Genomic DNA, 18,519 nt, shown 5'->3' with positions numbered 1-18,519 from the left:
ATAAAAGTACACTTTATATTATAAAAGTACAGGCCCAAGAAAATTGTTCTTCACTGAATGTAACCCAGGCAAGCATAAGGGTTGGATTTATTACATTCACTCTTCCATCCAAATGGGATTAATCAGGCCTCCAGACATTGAACAACTGAAGGTAGAAGGAATACATAAGCCAAATTGAAAGGCCAAGAACAGAAATGTAAATTTGATTCTCTGTTGTGGTTTCCGTACATCACCCATATGAGTGATGCATCTATGCAAAACCCTTGTCCTGTTCATTCAGAGCTCAAGTACATTGTGAGAAACACACTGTCAAATGTGCATGATCTTTATTCCAGAAGGACTCACAGCTCAGTCATTTTGTGCAGTTCCTCTGCTCCAACAATTACCAACAATTACCAGAAGCTCCAATTTTTGAGGTTCTCTAAGCATACTCACCAGAACTGTCATGATACAATATTCAGTCTTGACCAGATAAATATTTCAGCCAGGCATTTTGGGAAGCTGTTCTTCACCAAGTCTATCATAGAAGGTGTACCTTCCCCCCACCATGTGATAAACTTGCCACTTAGCCCTATGTTCAATATATAGAAGCCATAGTGAAGAAAAAGTTCCTTGCCTATGACTGTTACCCTTTGAACAGTTTTTTGTACATTTCCACAACCCAACCACCTTCCCTTTTTCAGTTGCTTGTCTTGGTAAGTTTGTCTTGAAATTCCTATACTGTCTCGAGAAAATTAGAGCAAACAGCAGAATCTGCACCTAAGAACACGTGCAAAAGAGAATTGTTGTATGAGCTGCCATGTAAATGTCCATCAACAACCCCAAATTGTATTATGATATTATGTTGTTGACTTTGTAGGAAATGAAAAATGATGGATGAATTCTTCCCATTGTCTTGAGGATTTTTATATATACCCTGTATTTAGTATCACCTTCAGTGAAGCATGCGTCAGGATCCAAGTATTCTTCTGGTGCTTCCACAGGTACCTCTTCTGCCTCTGGTTTTATATCTATGGTGCTCCCCTCTGATGAGCTTGTATCATCCAGCTTCTGGAATAAAAATGATAGCAGGAACATCAGGTGAGATTCTTTATAGAAACAAAACAAAACAAGGATGATCTGGCAACTCGAAATGAAATTGTAAAAGAAGAACTGAGGGAACAAGAATGATTAGCCTTCAGAAAATTGAGAGGAAAAGCCAAGAGAGGAATGGTAAAATAAGCCCTAGCTGAACCTGTATTAAACAAATTAATAAAACATTCATTTTTCTGGAGCAGTGTGCCACTTAATATTAACTGCAGTTGATTGACAATATTTTCTTGTCCTATAAAACAACTGGTTTTCAGATTGAGGAAACTGATTCTGACCTGAACATCGTAGGCAGGAAAAGATGCAAACAGGAACTTAATTATCTACCAGTTTCTGCATTTCCCAAATGTATCTTTGATTTGCTCCAGCTGGCCTTTCCTTTTGTTCTTATGAGTGACATATCAATACTGTACAAAACACTTCAATATTTTAAGATGCATTTTTCCAAATATGGCTAACAGCACCAAATTTATGGGCATCTGCTGATTGCAAGGCTCTGTGCTATAGCTATCAACCCCCATATGCTTCACAACAACCTAGTGCTCTGATCAAAACATCACTCTGCTTCATTGTGAAGCTTTGTTCTTTAGTCACAAGTCCTCCTTTGTTACTCCTGTAATACAAATGGCTATCCAAAATGATGGCATGACAACATGGTTTGAGTGAGCATTGGGTCATACCTCTTTGCTGCCATCAGGGTCAGTGTCACTGCTGAAATCTTCTGTGTTGAGGTTCTCAAAGTCAGACTCACCCACAGCAATGGGAACACGAACAGTGAGGTGAGGGTTGTTGATGAATGACATGTGGTCTTCATCAATGATGTACTTCTCTACGCTGCTGCCAATGCCACTGGTGGTGCCGTTCCCATTCTTCTGATAATCAATCTCCCGATTGATATCTGCCCCTGTGTGGTTAGCAATGCAGTTCATCTTCTTATCATACAGCTCATCCAGTGGCTTAACTTCATCTGTCTCCCTCTGCTTGAAGTGCGTCTGCACAAATTCATGCACTTTAATCTTTGTCCAAGCAATGCCCTTCTTCATCCGGATGACAGAGATCTGCAAATTGTTCATCTCGCCATCATCATCACTGGCTGCAAGGTTGTCTGCACTAAAAGAGCTCAGCAACAAGGCCAAGAACAGATTCAGCACCTGAATGAGCAGAAAAGGCAGATCAGGATGATGCTTCTTAACCAGCAATTGGTGCATTTTTCCCACAAAGGCACTGTTTCATGGGGCAATAGTAAGAGAAGTAAGACAGCTTTGCTTGGACCAAATTGCCAGTAGGGTCCTCTCTGATAACAACTAAGTAAGAATGAATTTGCTTATTGATTCTTCTTTCCCTTTTTCTTTTTGTAATTCTGTGGCACACATACGTATGGTATGTGTGCACATGTGTATGTGTGTGTGTATAAACACTCCTATAGTACAATACATTTTTAATTACATATTCACACACACACACACACACACACACACTATATACATAATATGTCTCTTCGTGTGTTTCATTCATTCACTCGTTCATTTATGTATTCATTCATTCTTATAATTAGAAATACAGTAGTAAAAAATACCCCTGTCAGGTTAATAGAAGCTGTCTGGGTGCCACATAAAATCTTATGAATTTCAGACAGCAACTGCATCATAAACCCCAACATTTGGAAGTATATATTTTCTCATACTGAATTTCCATTTTGGTTACAGGATGAATGCGACTAAATTTTTAATTAATTTGTTCTCCCCACCACCACACTTTTGCACGCACATATAGAAGGTTGTGAAACATTTTGAATTCAAGGGCAAAAAGATGCTTCTGATTGTGCAGGATTACAAACATGGCATCTATCTGCAACTCCTTGAAACAACTGACTCTTTTCTAGAATAGGAAAAATCTTCCCTTTGAATCTGAAGCATGGCACAGCTATAATTCATACATGTTGCTTTTTTCTATTTTCAATTCTGGAAGATAATGATGCTAGTTAAAAGCATATCAAGAAGCCATGCAGAAAGAAAGCAAATTTTGGGATGATTGAAGAGAGGGTGATTATCACAGATATTCAATGCAGTTTGCAGAAGGATCTCCAAATGTATTCTATTCAGCATTTGAGCTGTTGGGTGATCCAGCTTGTTTCTCCTAATAATACTGAAAAATTAGCATTGGAACCGTTCTTAAATGTAACATATTTAATAGGGAATTAAGCAGGCTATTTCATTTCCCATTTTAAACTATAGTACATAATCATATCTCCTCAAGTGAAGAGATCTGCCTCATCACAGTTGTGTGTGCATTCCTAGGAAGGTTGAGTAAGAAACATTGGGTGTGTACTCCAAAAGTATACAATCCAGCAGGGTAACCTAAGGCTGAATATCATCGTGGCTGCTAGCTAAAGCAAACAGGACTCTATATTGAATAGCAGTGATGTACGAGGATGTGAGGCAGATGATCAGTTTTGTGACAACGGCAAAGACATAAATTCATACTGCATAAAAGAAGGCAATGGTAAACCACTCCTCTATTTTTACCAAGAAAACATATGGAGAGACAATGTCCAAAAGGTGCACCTTTTTCAAGCACTTTGGAACAACCATGACCTGGATGACTTAGAATCTCCATAGACATAGACAGACAATATAAAATGATTGAAAATATAGTGTTGGGGCATGGGCTTTTCAGTTCAGATGGCAGTCAACCTTCTACTGAGGAAAAAATTGAGGATCTTTCAGAGATTAATTATGTTTACAATGGGACCACAGAATGTAAGCTTGAACATGTAAACTCAACATAATGAACGATAAAATCAACAGTCTACACATTAAAATGTAGGCATTAGCCAATTGAAGTGGACTAGAATTGGACTCTTTCAGTCAGAAAATAATATGGTTTATTATTAAGGACACAATTTTTTTTAAAAGGAACAGCTTTGATTTCATACCCAGGATGGGCAGCACTTGGCTATGCAGTCCATTGCTGAATAATACCACATAGACTTCAGACAACCCATTAATATGATGATTATCCAAGTTTGTGCTCCAACCACTGATGCATAAGATGGTTAATGTGTTTTATGATCAAATTTAATCTGAAATCAACAGATCAGGCAAATGAGAGAGTGGACTACCAAAGTTGGAAATATTAAGAAAGAAAATGTAATTGGATTGTAAGACTTAGGAAACAGAAATGAAGCAGGAGAATCACAACGTTCAAACAAATGCTTATGAACATGGTCATCACCAGATATCACATAAACAAAAATTTATATTATTGGTACAAGGAGGTTGAAAAACTCAGTTGTAACAGTAAAAACATGGCCAGGATCTGATTGTGGAACAAGTTATCATGTGCAAGTTCAAAGTCAAGCTACACTGGGAGAAGAAAGTCAACCAGTATCCACAAAATAATCTTGAACATCTATTCACAATTTTCAAGGAGAATATCAGCAATCACATCAGAATCTTGAACCTCATTAATACAGAATAAGGAGAACTATGGAATGAAGTCCAACAGATTGTTGAGGATGACTGTGAACACAGATTGCCAAAGATGAGGAAACAGAAGAAAGGAAACTGGATGTCAGAACAAACAGTGGAAATTATCAAGAAGAGAAGCCAAAATAAATAAATACAAGATCTCAAGGGAAGAATTTAACACACATAGAAAAATAAGGAAAGTCTTCCAAATGATATCCAAATTTAGAAGGAGGTCCCAAATTTGAGGTAGTATGCTATGGGATACTAGTGAATAAATAATCAACTTCCAAGATATTCTGTACTTACAAAAACCTCTAATAGACCAGTACTTCAATCATACTGGGTTGATATTGTATCCACAAAAATATGGCAAGCAACAGATGAACAATCAATAAAGATTTTAACCACACTATACCAGCAAATCTGGAGAATGACATATTGGCCAATAGACTGGAAGAGGCCAGTCTAGATAACCTGTACCCAAGAAAGGAGTCTTAATAGAGTGTGCAAAAATAAGATTAAGACTAAATAATAAAGAAGAAAAGAAGTCAAGAAGCACAGCAACCAGCCTTATATTTGATAGTGAAGATACTAAGATGGCAAATATCTTCTGCTGTTTAAGATCATTTACCACAGTCAAGGAATCAGTCAAGAAATATGCCACATGGGTGGAATAACAAGGAACGTCTTGAAAAAAGATACTTAGGTGCTCTGATGTGTCTTTAGCCACAAAAATCAGAATTGTGCAGGCAACATTTTTTACTGTAACATTCTATAGAAAATTTGAAATTAGAAGCAGTGCAGAAACAATTTTAACATTATGGAACTTTACTGTTGGAAAAGAATCTTGATAGCAGCATGGATAGCCAATAAAATACACAAATGAATCATAGAACAAATAAATCTAGAATTCTCTCTAGGGTACAAATGACCAGACTTGAATTATATTTTGGATACATTGTACAAAGACCTAGCTGTCTTGTGAAATCTAAAATGCTGAGAAAAGTGGAAGGAAAAAGAAAAAGAGAACAACAAGCAGCAAGGTAAAAGGATTGGATTACAGCAGTAATGGATGCAGCATAAGAAGATCTGAAGAACCAGATTGGGGACAGATTATCCTACAGAAAATCTATTTATACGGTTGCTAAGAATCAACACCTACTTGATAGAACATAATAGTTAATCAGTCAGTCAATCTAAACTTATTAGTTTATTCTCAATGGTACCCATTTCTGTCATTTTAGGTATGGCTCATCTTGAAGTGGCTTTTGTAAAAAAATAAAAAAGGCAAAAACAAATTGAAGAGAAAAGAAAAAACAAGTGATTGAAAGATAAAATGAATTTTTATGTGAAAGTTAGATTTCAACACCCAATACTATATTTGTCATCTTTTCTGAAAAATAGTTCTGGATAATGTGAAAGCTTGCACATTGTTTGTGAATGGGCTGGCTTAATTAAAATATTTAATATAGGAACAAATTTGTACAACTTGGAGGGGAAGAACAAAACAGGTAGAGTAATAAAATGTTCATTTTTAAAAAAAGACATGAACATTTTAAAAGTTGTATGCAGTTTGAAAAGTTGGAACTTTTCAATATTCATATTTTTAAAATATGAATCACACTGTGGGACCATTGTTATGGCAGAAGCATTCTGCTTGACATAAATAATACAAGTTTTTTCCCTGCCCTTATGTCGTGCATTCCATACCATTTTATTAAGTAATATCACACACATAAACACATATATTGGGGCAACATTGCTAAGTCCATTATTACCCAGATTCAGCATTGGATTTAGCATTCATGGGCAGTAAGGACTCGAGTATCGTATTAGGTTTTCTCTTCTGATGCCTTCTTTAGAAGCTTTTTTTAAAGTGGTTTAATCTGGGAGCTGTAATTTAAATTTCTCACAATATCCCAGAATAATGCTAGTTTTGAGAAATGAATACCTACATGAGTAGTTCAGTACCATTTTATAGGACCCCTAGACATATACCTTTAACAACAAATAGGATTATTACAAGATATCCATTCACTTCCCACTTAAAAAGAACCATAGATATTTACTGACCACCAGATTTCCAATGACCATCACCATCATGAAGACAATAAGGCACATTGCCTGTCCTGCCACTTCCATACAGTCCCACATAGTTTCAATCCATTCTCCACATAGTACACGGAAGACGATAAGAAAAGAGTGGAAGAAGTCATGCATATGCCATCGTGGAAGAGTACAATCAGGGTTGATTTTGCAGACACATTCCTTGTAGTTCTTGCCAAAAAGCTGCATCCCCACTACAGCAAATATGAAAACAATGATGGCCAGCACCAAGGTCAGGTTCCCCAAGGCACCCACTGAATTACCAATGATTTTTATCAGCATGTTCAGAGTTGGCCAGGATTTTGCCAGCTTGAAGACTCTCAGCTGCAAGATGAAGGAGAAAACACACATACTTAATAAAAGCCGGGAGGGGGGGGGAATGACACAATAAAACAATACTTATAGAAATAGAGGATCAGTTTCAAGAGAGGATAACTGATTGTCATTAATTAAACAATGGACAGGACATCTCTAGAGATAAAGAATTATAACTATGAATTTTCAGCTGGAAAGGCTCATCATGAAGCCTTTCAATCAGTCATTATCACTGTACATCGTGCCAGACATGAAAACATAATTGCAGGTTGGGAATATTCTTTAATCCAGTCTTGAGATCCATTTGACAAAGGCCTGGAAATATTTTTACTCTTCCAGGAATATACTTCTATATATTACATATTACCATATAATATTATAAAAGCAATTTTAACAGGCTGTAAAAGTTTTTCCCCTGTCAATTAATTTACCTCATTTTAATAAACAATATTCTTTTTAATTATCCTTCTGAAATGTACATAATGCTAATAAATATAACAATAACACTCAAGCGACAATCTGGTTTTTCACCACATTGTTTCTTTTCACTTCACTTTACTTTTCTGCTCCTATTCTCTGCATAATGATAGAATTTTCTCTGATGGACACTCCTATTAGTTTCAATTGCATGAATATTTATAGTGGCCCTCAGATCATCCTCATAGGCGCTATTTGAGAAAGATCAGATACACTGATGTAAATGATGAAGACACATAGTTTGGGGAATCTTCAGTATCATAGTTGTACTACCTAAAGGCCTGAACTGGTTAGGGAGAATAATAACAATTATGTATTTCTTCATTATTCCACTGGATGAAAAAGACTTTTTCATCAGTTGGAAAGAGGACACCACTGAAAGCAACCATATTTATTTCATTCAACTATAGAAAATTTGAAATGGAGCAATATAGTTACATAAACCATAGATAGAAATCACAGGAACTTTTTCTTGTGGCTGGATTAAAGCATTTAACAAATTTCAAACTCTCAAGCATCACTAGCACATAGTAATTTGCATGGAGCCCAACAGCAATTTCTTATATTTATATCCAGATAAAGATACATTTATAGCCAATGTTCAATGTGTAAAATAAATAAGGAATACCAATCGGAAAGATCGCAGCACTGAAAGCCCTTCCACGTCTGCTAGCATCAGTTCTAGTAAACTGAGTGAGACAATAAATCCATCAAAAATGTTCCACCCTTCTTGAAAATAGTAGTAGGGATCCATTGCTATGAGCTTCAGGAACATTTCAGCTGTAAAAATTCCAGTAAAAACCTGAAAAGAAAGAGAACATTTAAACTGAATTAATGTAGGTTTGTGAAGTGTGAAGGGAAGAGAAAAAAAATTCCTAGCTGCAGGTTCATAACTTAATAGTTATTTTTTTCTAGAATTTGAATGCTTGTTTCACCGGAAGAAATGTAGAGGAAATTTTCCAATTATTCTCCTGGGAGCTGACTTGATGTTTTAGGGATGAAGAAGAGAAGCACAGCTGATATTCAACCATCTCTCAAAAGTAAAATAAAATAATGAAAATAAAAGCAAAATAAACAGCAATATTGGGGAGATTGATTTTTTTTTTTAAAAAAAAATCATGTACGGTTATTCCAGAAACAGGACGGACCCTCTCCACCAAAAAAGCTGTAAATGATTTTGCTATAAATGTGCTTCTTAATGGCAAAACAAGCTGGAAGAAATCCCTTGTTCATCTCATATATTAAAAAAATAAAATAACTACAATCCTGGCCTATCTCTATCTGATTTGATGAGTATTTAAAAATCACACAATGATCTCACTTAAAGCTGTGATGGTCCAAAAATAGCCCTGTGGGCAATAGTATGAAATGATTTTTGTAGAATCACATGCCCCTTAATTTTCTGAATTTGTCTAACAAAGTTCAACAGCTCTCTTCAGTCTGATGAAGAGGTTGTGAATAATTCAACCACTCTTCTACAATTACAAAATACTAATCAGATATCCTGGATTTGTGGTGGTAGTGGTGAAGGTGTTGGCCTAGAAACCAGAAGAGCAATCCCATTTTAGGCATGAAAGCCAGATTGGACCAGTTACTCTCACATGGTTGTTGTTGTGGGGAAAATAGGGGTTTGGAAGGAGTATTAGTATATTTGCCACCTTTAATTACTTATAAAGTAATAAACGTAATAAAATCTAGTAAATAAATACTGTTCTTAATAATTCCACCCGCCACTGGGAAACTTTTAATGTAAAAACTGCTCACCAGGTTTCCTACAGCCAAGACATGCTCAAATTGTGGGGTCATGGGATGATGTTCCATTGCCATGAAAAGAGTATTTAGAACAATACAGATAGTAATGGCTAAATCCACAAAAGGATCCATGACAATCAGGTTGACAATCTCTTTTAACTTCACCCAGTGTGGGTGGCACTCCCAAATGAGGAAGGTGTTAGCAAATTTGTACCAGCAAGGGGGACATTTTCTTTGGGATTCTTCCAGTTCTGTATCACCACAACAAAATGAGAAAGAAGTTAACATTAATGTGAATACATAGTTTATTCAAAATTCAAACTACTCAAAGAAACTTAATGCCAGAACTGAGTCATTCTTAATTTGTTGGCTCTGCTACCTCAAGGGCTTTTTTTGTCATAGAACGCTCAGAACGGAGTTCCGGCACCTTTTTTGCATGGAACCTTGTAGGGTAGGCAAAGCAGGTTGTATGACGTGTGAATTCCGGCACCTTTTTCTTTTACAAAAAAAGCACTGGCTACCTCTAATTCAGATATGTAGATTTATTCTTTTTGGATATTAAAAAAGGCAAAACATCATGTTAAAAATGGGGCACAAAATACATATGCCTGATAAATAAAAAAATATATAAACTGAGGCTTGAATGTCAGTTAAACTTCGTAACTTCGTAAGACCTGCATACTTTTAGCATTCATGTATTTATCATGATGTTTTGCTCTGGTTGATTAAGTAACAGAAAAGGAAATAATCTTTGAAAATGTAGTGACCTTATGAACTTGTTGAAATGGATATATTCCTATTACACATACCTTCTACAAGAGTATTTGTTATGACTGTCATTATACTATTGGTTCGATCCTTTCTTCCAAATGAAGCATTCAGTTGGTCCATTGACACCAGAAGTGACCCAGTGGCTTTCTTCTTAATCTCTACTTCTGTGGTTGCCTGCAAAATCCATTAATGTTCTTTAAAATGTTTTTCTTTAAATAGGCTTTTGACTGAAAAGAGAGAATTTGTTTTCTACTCCTCTATCAGATCTGGATTATATAGCAGATGGGACTTCCACTGTCAAAATTATCCTCCTGTTTCTTTTCTTGCTGCAGGGAAATCTTTTCCCCTGCAAGAATAAAAGCAATTAATGGGAAAACTTGGTTCATAAAAATTATCCACGAGGAAAAGTTAAAAAATCTTCCTTTTTAGTTTTAGTCAAATTCAGACTCAGCTGTAACAAAAAAAATATTAGAAGAATTTTTCAAATTGTACATACCTAGCTTAATCCTAAACATCACTAGATCATCATTTAGAGTGCAGTTTTGTATCTATGAAATTAAAGAAAATTAAATAGGCATAAATACAAACATAGAGTGATTATATTGTTTGTGTTTGTCTACGGTTGATTCTAGTAGCAACTTAATTTCGACCGGTTCCTTCCATGTTTCTCTGTAATTAGAGACAAACACAACTATATTGTATTACAAATAATTTGATTCGCTATAGCTTTAGGACAAACAAATTCATTATCTGCTGCTTATGAACTACATATGTTGCTATTTGGAATCCACTATTTATCTGGTGAATAGTGAATATTCCCTAAATGGTTTTGCATATGTAGTGATTAGTTGAACAAAAGCACTGCTTGGGAAGTCCCTGTGCAAGGAAAATATCAGTTGAAACTGGTATGTAACATAGCAATATATCTCATAATGTTTCTCCATGCATCATGCTGTTGTTAGCAACTTGTAATTTTTGCATGCTGTTAGAGAAATAAATTCTAGAACAACACAGTATACTAACATGCTAACTAGGGAAAAGGGTGGGGACTAAACTGAAATTAATTAGGAAAGGCTTCAAACATTCTCAGGGAGAAATGATTTAATTTTGCTTGCAGGAATTAAAGATGTTTGGGATTTCATTTTTTTGTGTTTTGGAAAAAAAGAGCTTGGAGTTCACAGACAAGAAGTAAGACCGACGTTATGTACCTTATCCAAAGACAAAAGAAGGTTTTCTTAGTGTTTCTTCTGCCACTGGTGAAATTTTCACTTTAATAGAAAAGTAGCTGTATTACTATAAATTGGAAATGGGGGAAAAATGAAGCTTTAAGAACGTAAGAAAGGATCTTGTTTGGAAAAGTTGTCTAAGGAGACAAAATAAATCTCCTTCTTTCACTTTTCTAGTCCAAGTTGGGACTCCTGACTCATGTGCCTTTTGTCAGCCTAAATTGCATCTGGATAATAACCCTATAAATTTGTATTAAAAGTTTATAGCATTAAGGTTTGCTTTGTGACGGTGATGGATACAGTATATCTGATCTTTTACCTCTCATTGACTCTTTGTTTATTTTTAAACATATATGTCAATGGGTTATAATTTCATGACTGTAGCAGAAACATACATTAAATAAATCTCCTAATATTTTCCCCATTCCACCTTTTTTAATATTAATATGTTCTGAATTCTTATTCTTTCTATTCATGAAGGAATGTGTGTTTTTTAATTAAGAATGAATAAATAATAAATAAGAGGTTTTTTTTAAAAAAATGGAGAATTCTGCAATTTTTTCTCTTTAAACCAGCTATCTTAGGCAAAGCTTTCTGTGCCCTAGAAAAAGCTATACTGATCATCTTTTAGAGGAGATTCTACAGTGTTCCAAATTACAAGAGCTACTATTATGTGATGGAATGTGCACCTGTGCAGCAGCAGAGGAGGAGTATTTTGCAAACTCAGAGCTGTCCCAGATTAAGAGACTGCATAGTTCCAAGATGGAAGGGGGAAGAGGTTCAGGGTAGCCCCACCCTAGAATCTGTCAAGTTATAGCTAGTAGGATAGAAGGTTAGAACTTTAGTTTGGCAAGATTCTGTCCATTAGGTGAAAACCAATAAAGAATTAAACCGGATTGGATCTTACTGGGATTCAGCCTAACATATTATGAGTGAAGAGCAACCTGCAGTCTCTTTGTTTTCACTATGAGAAAATCATCTTTTTTTCTCAATACCCTGAAAATTCTGAAATAATGCCATTATTTATAGCTTACAGAGCCATGAAGGGAAGTTTTATTACATTTTATTTCAATCATCTTGCTTTTTAAACTATAAACTAAAGTTTCTCAAAAAAGGAAAGAAATAATCTGTGAGGAAAATATTACACAGAATTAATTCTATTTATACATGTGGGATTTAAAAATATCTCCTCTACCTCATTCCTACCCAGATGTTTTTCTAGGTAATTTTCAGATAATTTCACTTTTTTGATGTAACAAATAGCACATTTATCAGTATTATATTCCTTTTTTAAAAAAAATAAAATATTCCAAGCCATTATTTTCTTAGAAGTCCGAAGGAAGAGGAAGAAGAAAATGGGAATAGGTAGAAGGAAAAATAAGGATTAAAAGCAGAATAATTTAAAAAGAGGGTTCAGATGATCATATGTCAAACCAATTTCTAGTCATTCCATCAGGGATCCATTTGGCGGCATACAGGAATGCAGAAAGGGCAGACCGCCATGCCTAGACTGTCTACTCACTGACTTCCTTACATTGTCATCAGTAGCTGCCTTATCTATTTTCACCTCAGGCAGAAGACGCCCGCTGGGAATGTTGGAATTTGGGCCACCAATCAGGGAGACCACACCATTACAGTCCACAGTGCTATTCCGCTTCACGTTCCGACGAATGCTGGGGAAAATGCGTGATGACCGGCTTCCTTGGCTATAACCACTGTAACCACTGTAGCTACTTTTCCTGTCATAGCCTCGGATTGGGATGAAGAGTGAATCCCTCCTGCCCTCGCTCTCTTCCACTGTGCTGTGCTCGTCATCGGCAAATTCATTCTCTGACCCAGGATCCCGGCACCCTCTCTTGAAGCTGAAAAGGCTGCTTTTGCTGTTGTGTCGAGAGAGATATGGGGATCCTGGAATGCTAAGCAGTGACTGAAAGGGAAAACAAAGAAGAAGCCAAAATTGGAATTGGGCAACAGAGGCAAGAATCCATAAAGTACCACTACTGAAGGAAATGACATCCTGGATTTAAAAAAAAAGCTGGAAAGAAAACAAATTCTTCATGAAAATACCTCGCAAATGTACTAGAGGTCTGTTGTCAAGCAATTGGGCAGTTATTTCAAATCAAATACATAATTTACACTCCACTTCTCTTGTTGTAGCTTGGTAGTCCCATTTACTCCTTGGACTTGGCAGATTAAAGGTAGTCCTCGATTTATGACCACAATTGAGCCCAAATTTCCTGTTGTTAGGTGAGACTTGTCAAGTGAATTTTGCCCAATTTTACAACCTTTCTTGCCACAGTTGTTAAGTGAATCACTGCAGTTGTTAAGTTGGTAAAGTGATTGTTAAGTGAATCTGGCTTCCCCATTGACCTTGCTTGTTAGAAGGTCGCAAAAGATGATGACATGACCCCAGGACACTGCAACCTTCATAAATATGAGTCAGTTGACAAGCAGTTGTCTGAATTTTGATCACATGACTATGGGGATGCTTCAATGGTCATAAGTGTGAAAAATGGTCTTAAGTCACTTTTTTCAGTGTCATTGTAACTTTGAACAGTCACTAAATGTAAGTCGAGGACTACCTGTAGTAGCTGCGAAGCTTAAGCAAGGTGGAGAAGGAACAGAAGCAAGGCCTTCATTGTATCAAAGACTGCTGCATGCACTGAGTCAAATTAAAACACTGATTATAAAAAGGGAACATGTTGCACAGCTATCTGAAAAGGTGGATAAAGACTCCAGTCCATCCTTCTCTCACACAGCCTCGGCACAATATAAATTTGGAAATTTTGTTTATGGAACTGAGATTTTACCTGGTTCATAATGGAGAGTTTCCGGCCAAGCCTGTTGTCCGGCAAGCGGAAAACCTTCCTCCTCATTCCATCTTCTGATTCTGACTTGAATACTTTCTCAAGATCTCCCTTCTCCTCTCCTTCCGAGAGCTCCTTTTGCCTTTGCTTTTTCCTTCTGTTTCGTCTCTCTTTGGCACTCTTAGAGCTGAGCTTGGAGAACTCGGATGAGGTGTGGGACATCCTTCCTCCACCGTCTTCTTCTCCAGCATCTTCAGACACGGTCCCTGCTGAGGTAGCCATGGCTGCAGCCTTCGGGAAAAGAGAAATTTCGAGAGGTTAAAATATGAATTTCTAAAGGTCAGTAAAGTGATCAACTAACACAGGATCAAGCAAGGAGTAGCATTCAGGAGAGTGAATCTGCTGGTAGATACATGGTATATTCAGTAAATCAGCAAAAATCATGTCTCTTTCCAGTTTTTGAGCCATATAATGCTCCTATCAAATAATGCTCCTATCACTATGCATTATAATGCTGACATTATAATGAGGTCACCAGGCATGGATTATGTGTGAAAAGGAATTTCTGTAAAAGAGAGAGAAAAAAAACTTTTCTGCAAGGTAGAAGCCACCCTCCATATTTTTTCTCAGGGATAGGCCTACCCAGTCTAGCCACAAGGAGGCCATTTGAGATAATCTCACAACTGACAAAATTCACAAGGATTTATCTAATGCAAATAGGCCTATCTGAACTTGGGAGAAAACACTTTCCAGTCTTGGAAACCTTGTGTGTGTTCACACGTAATACTAACTTCTATATAGGACACATCACAGATTATTTAGTTGACAGCAATTTTACGTCACCTCCCCTTCTGACTAATATGCCAACCAAGTAATATGCCATGTGATCTGTGGATAACCATTCCTTCATAACAAGAATACAGGAGTATGGTGGCTTGATCAGAGTCAGAGGCTTTTCAGATAAAGTCTAGATCTTCTACAAGCCCTGAAGTATTGGCCCAGCCCAAAGTCGGATGGTTTGTTTCACTGGTGTGAGTTAGCTAATAATCACATAAATGTGAGTGGGAACATATTCAAACTTTATTTCTATTCTGTGGAGCTCACACTTGGGACCAGAGCAGTAATGGCAAACTTTGGGTTCTGTATATCAAAAATTTAGAAAAACCCTAACTTGATTCCGCTGGCCTGTCGCACACAAACACAAGGGAAACATATACATTCATTTATTTTAAACCATACAGTCTAGTCATGCGTGCTATGTATAAAGAAATGTCAAGTAATTACAAAAATAAAACACGAGTAAAACAAATTCCTTTCTAAAGAGTCTGGAGGCTGCACAAAATTACATCTTATTCTTTTTAAGAATAGTTGTTGGGTGTTGACGAACACTGCTATGTCACTCGAAATGTTAAGGTATGTCACCTTTGACACATGTGTCATAGGTTCGCCATCATTGGACTAGAATGACAAAGCAAATGGCCCCTACATGCCCTCACAACAGGTGTATGTGCCTTACAGATTACATCAGTGGTTTTGATTGGTTGAAGACATTTACCTCACAATACACCTTAACTTTTGGTGGGGTCTTCTGTGTCTCTGGGCAGATTTCCTAAAATCCTCATGGAGGTGCCTAGTAACTACAGTATTCTAACTTTTTCCTTAGGAATTTCCAGCAGTTCCTTAGTATGGTGCCATCAGTAGGATGGAGCTTGTGAAAAGCAGAGCAATAGCTATGCTATCACAGAAATAGTCTACTTTTGCAGGCCATAATTCAAATGGCGGTTAAGACTTTTTGCCTTAATTTCAGTCACAGACACAGTCTAGGTTCAGGCCATATTTCTAACCAAATTTTGCACAGCATGTCATGTGAACAACATCACTGTGTTTTATCAGATTCCAACTATGAACTGAATACTCTTCAACTTCCAATTTGGCATTGATAAGGATAATGCTTCAGCATCACTTTTCTGTATTATTAGGATTACAGGTAGTCCTCAACTTACAACAATTCGTTTAGTGATCATTCGAAGTAACAACACTACTGAAAAAAGTGCCTTATGACTATTTTTCACACTTATGACCACTGCATGATCACATGATAAACATTCAGATGCTTGGCAGCTGGCATGTATTTATGACGGTCACAGTGTCCCAGAATCATGTGATCACCTTTTGTGACTTTCTGACAAGCAAAGTCAATGGGGAAGCCAGATTCACTTAACAACTGTGTTGCTAACTTAACAACTGCAGTGATTCACATAGCAACTGTGGCAAGAAAGATTGTAAAATGGGGCAAAACTCACTTAACAAATGTCTCACTTAGCAACAGAAATTTTGGGCTCAATTGTGGTTGTAAGTTGAGGACTACCTGTAGAGGAAACTTTCTATATTATTGGGATTAGGGGCAAGAAATAACAAGTAACACCATTATGAAATAATGGGTGGAATTAAATGGTTCAGAATATTTGCATAGGTTTTAGATGGAAGTAAAATTTTGGTATTCATAGTTAACACCATTTTTTAAATAATGGGGTAGAAGAAGGAAAGAAACAAACCTGGGCTTCCTCCTGTTGCTTTTTCAGTTGTTCCAACATGGCCTTGAATTCTGCTTCCTTCTGCTCTGCCTCTTCCAATGTAGCCTGGTTTTGTTCTTCATAGGCCATAGCCACTACAGCCAAAATCAAGTTCACCAAGTAGAATGATCCAACAAAAATAACGAGGACAAAAAAGATCATGTAGGTTTTTCCTGCTGCTCGCAATGTCTGTAAAGAAGGGAGGGTAATTGTAAGATTTCCTGACCGCACCACCAAGTAAAAGAAGAATTTATGGTGCACTGCTTCTTCCTCATTGCACAGATATCCCTAGTATTCCTGGTACAAGGAATTAATGTTTTGCTTTGTCTACAAGTGACTTATAAGATGTTGCATTTCAGTTTTACATATATCCTGCTCCTTCTCTAATGCATTCTGCTGCCCTGGCTCAATAAGAGACTAACCAGGAGTTTTATTTCTCACCAAACTTTCTGTTGGAAAAACCATTCATGATCTCTACCCACCAGAACTGATAATCTTTTCAAGAATGAAGCATTCATACTGTATATGTCTCTAGACCTCTCTCCACCAGAGCTGAAGTTTTGCAGCAGCTAATTCAAGTCACCACCATCACAATCGATCTAATACGAACATTATTTTGTTGCCAATAACAGCAAGTGTCCTCTTCACTAACACCTGGCTAATACCATTTAATGTTAATGTTTCTAACATCAGAAGTTCCTTTTGTCAAGCACCCATAAGCATGACGTACAATTGCTTTGCATTCTTCAGATTGTAAGTGATACATAGGGCAGGGCAGGGTATTGCTATTGCTAAGCCCATTGGTTTGTGCTTAAATTGTAAGCCGCCCTGAGTCTTCGGAGAAGGGCGGGATATAAATGGGATTAAAATAAATAAATAAATAAATAAATAAATAAATAAATAAAGCAGGGCAGAGGTGTGTAAACCCCTAAAACCCTGATTGTGAACCAAGGAGCTTTTCTTGCTGGAAAAATGGCCAGTTTCTTGCCATTTTGAGAGAAGAATCTCTGAAGTTAGACTGCAAGCCTTGGATTTATATCTAGCCAAATCCCAAAACAGAGCCAAGAAAAATTCTGAAAGTTCTTCCCTCCTGCAATAGAGAAAAAACAGTTCTGGCTCCCACCTTCTTTACATTATAAATCTAACCTTTGCAGACTCTGGACACTCAGCTCCAGCCATTAAATCATTGCCCATCCCTGTTTAAGGCAAGAAATCATGGATAGACATACTTACTAACTGATACAAGTTTTCCCAAAAGTCCTGAGTCATGAGGCGAAATAAGGCCAGGAAGGCCCAACTAAAAGTATCAAAACTGGTATAGCCATAGTTTGGATTCCTCCCTGCTTTCATACACGTGTATCCTTCTGGGCATTGGCTGCAGACAAGATGGAAGGAGATACTTCAGATTTAGGAGAGTAGAAAATATCCAACTCCAAAGGCAAAGAGTAACCATAGTCATTTTCACAGTTTCTCTTTCAACTATCGGTTTTGTGCTAAACTGATTCATGTTACCAAATATCATTGGTAATAACATTATTTTTATGACTCAACATTACTAGAATGATTTTTTTCATCTAGGACAGCCTCCCACACTTGGGTTGTTTTTGATAAGTCCCAGATGTCGGTGTTCAACCCAACTGCAATTAATCAAATAAGAAAAGGTTGTATGTTCTATAGGCAAATATGCAAAAGTCATATTGTAGGGAACCACAGAGATGACCTTGGGGAAATTATTCATAGAAGATTATAGTGGCATGTGCAAAACAGAAACAGGGAAAATATGAAGAGTCTCATTTCTCCTGACTCCCTGGAGCAGGCATGTCAAACTTGTGATGTCACGTGATGTTGCGCAACTTATTGTGACTTTTTCCCTACTGCTGGCAATGGAGTGCTCACAGTTTCGGCGTGACGTATCTGGCCCACGGACCGGCAG

At 36.9% G+C, this 18,519-nt stretch overlaps 1 protein-coding gene and 1 long non-coding RNA gene across 4 annotated transcripts in view; one reads left to right on the top strand and one right to left on the bottom strand.

Moving 5' to 3' along the window:
• LOC308662691 overlaps nt 1-18,519 on the top strand; it is a 110,735-nt gene that overhangs the window by 42,405 nt on the left and 49,811 nt on the right. Inside the window, exon 3 of one of the 3 annotated variants that reach the window (XR_014025279.1) lies at nt 12,779-13,389. The exons of the other annotated variants lie outside the window; for them this stretch is intronic. This is a non-coding gene — a long non-coding RNA (uncharacterized lncRNA). Of the gene's footprint in view, nt 1-12,778; nt 13,390-18,519 lie in introns of those variants that run through there. 3 annotated transcript variants of the gene reach the window in all.
• SCN8A (sodium voltage-gated channel alpha subunit 8) overlaps nt 1-18,519 on the bottom strand; it is a gene marked incomplete at both ends in the record, with an annotated part of 82,787 nt that overhangs the window by 28,605 nt on the left and 35,663 nt on the right. The window contains 10 exons of the mRNA XM_081318788.1: nt 933-1,050; nt 1,770-2,240; nt 6,633-6,989; nt 8,086-8,259; nt 9,222-9,460; nt 10,019-10,154; nt 12,741-13,133; nt 14,017-14,304; nt 16,569-16,775; nt 17,820-17,961. Of these exons, the coding sequence (XP_081174914.1) occupies nt 933-1,050; nt 1,770-2,240; nt 6,633-6,989; nt 8,086-8,259; nt 9,222-9,460; nt 10,019-10,154; nt 12,741-13,133; nt 14,017-14,304; nt 16,569-16,775; nt 17,820-17,961 (2,525 nt within the window). The remainder of the gene's footprint in view (nt 1-932; nt 1,051-1,769; nt 2,241-6,632; nt 6,990-8,085; nt 8,260-9,221; nt 9,461-10,018; nt 10,155-12,740; nt 13,134-14,016; nt 14,305-16,568; nt 16,776-17,819; nt 17,962-18,519) is intronic.

This window comes from Vipera berus (genome assembly GCF_964194415.1).
Source record: "Vipera berus genome assembly, chromosome: 2".
Lineage (NCBI taxonomy): Eukaryota > Metazoa > Chordata > Lepidosauria > Squamata > Viperidae > Vipera > Vipera berus.
This window is presented reverse-complemented; position numbering and strand designations above follow the sequence as displayed.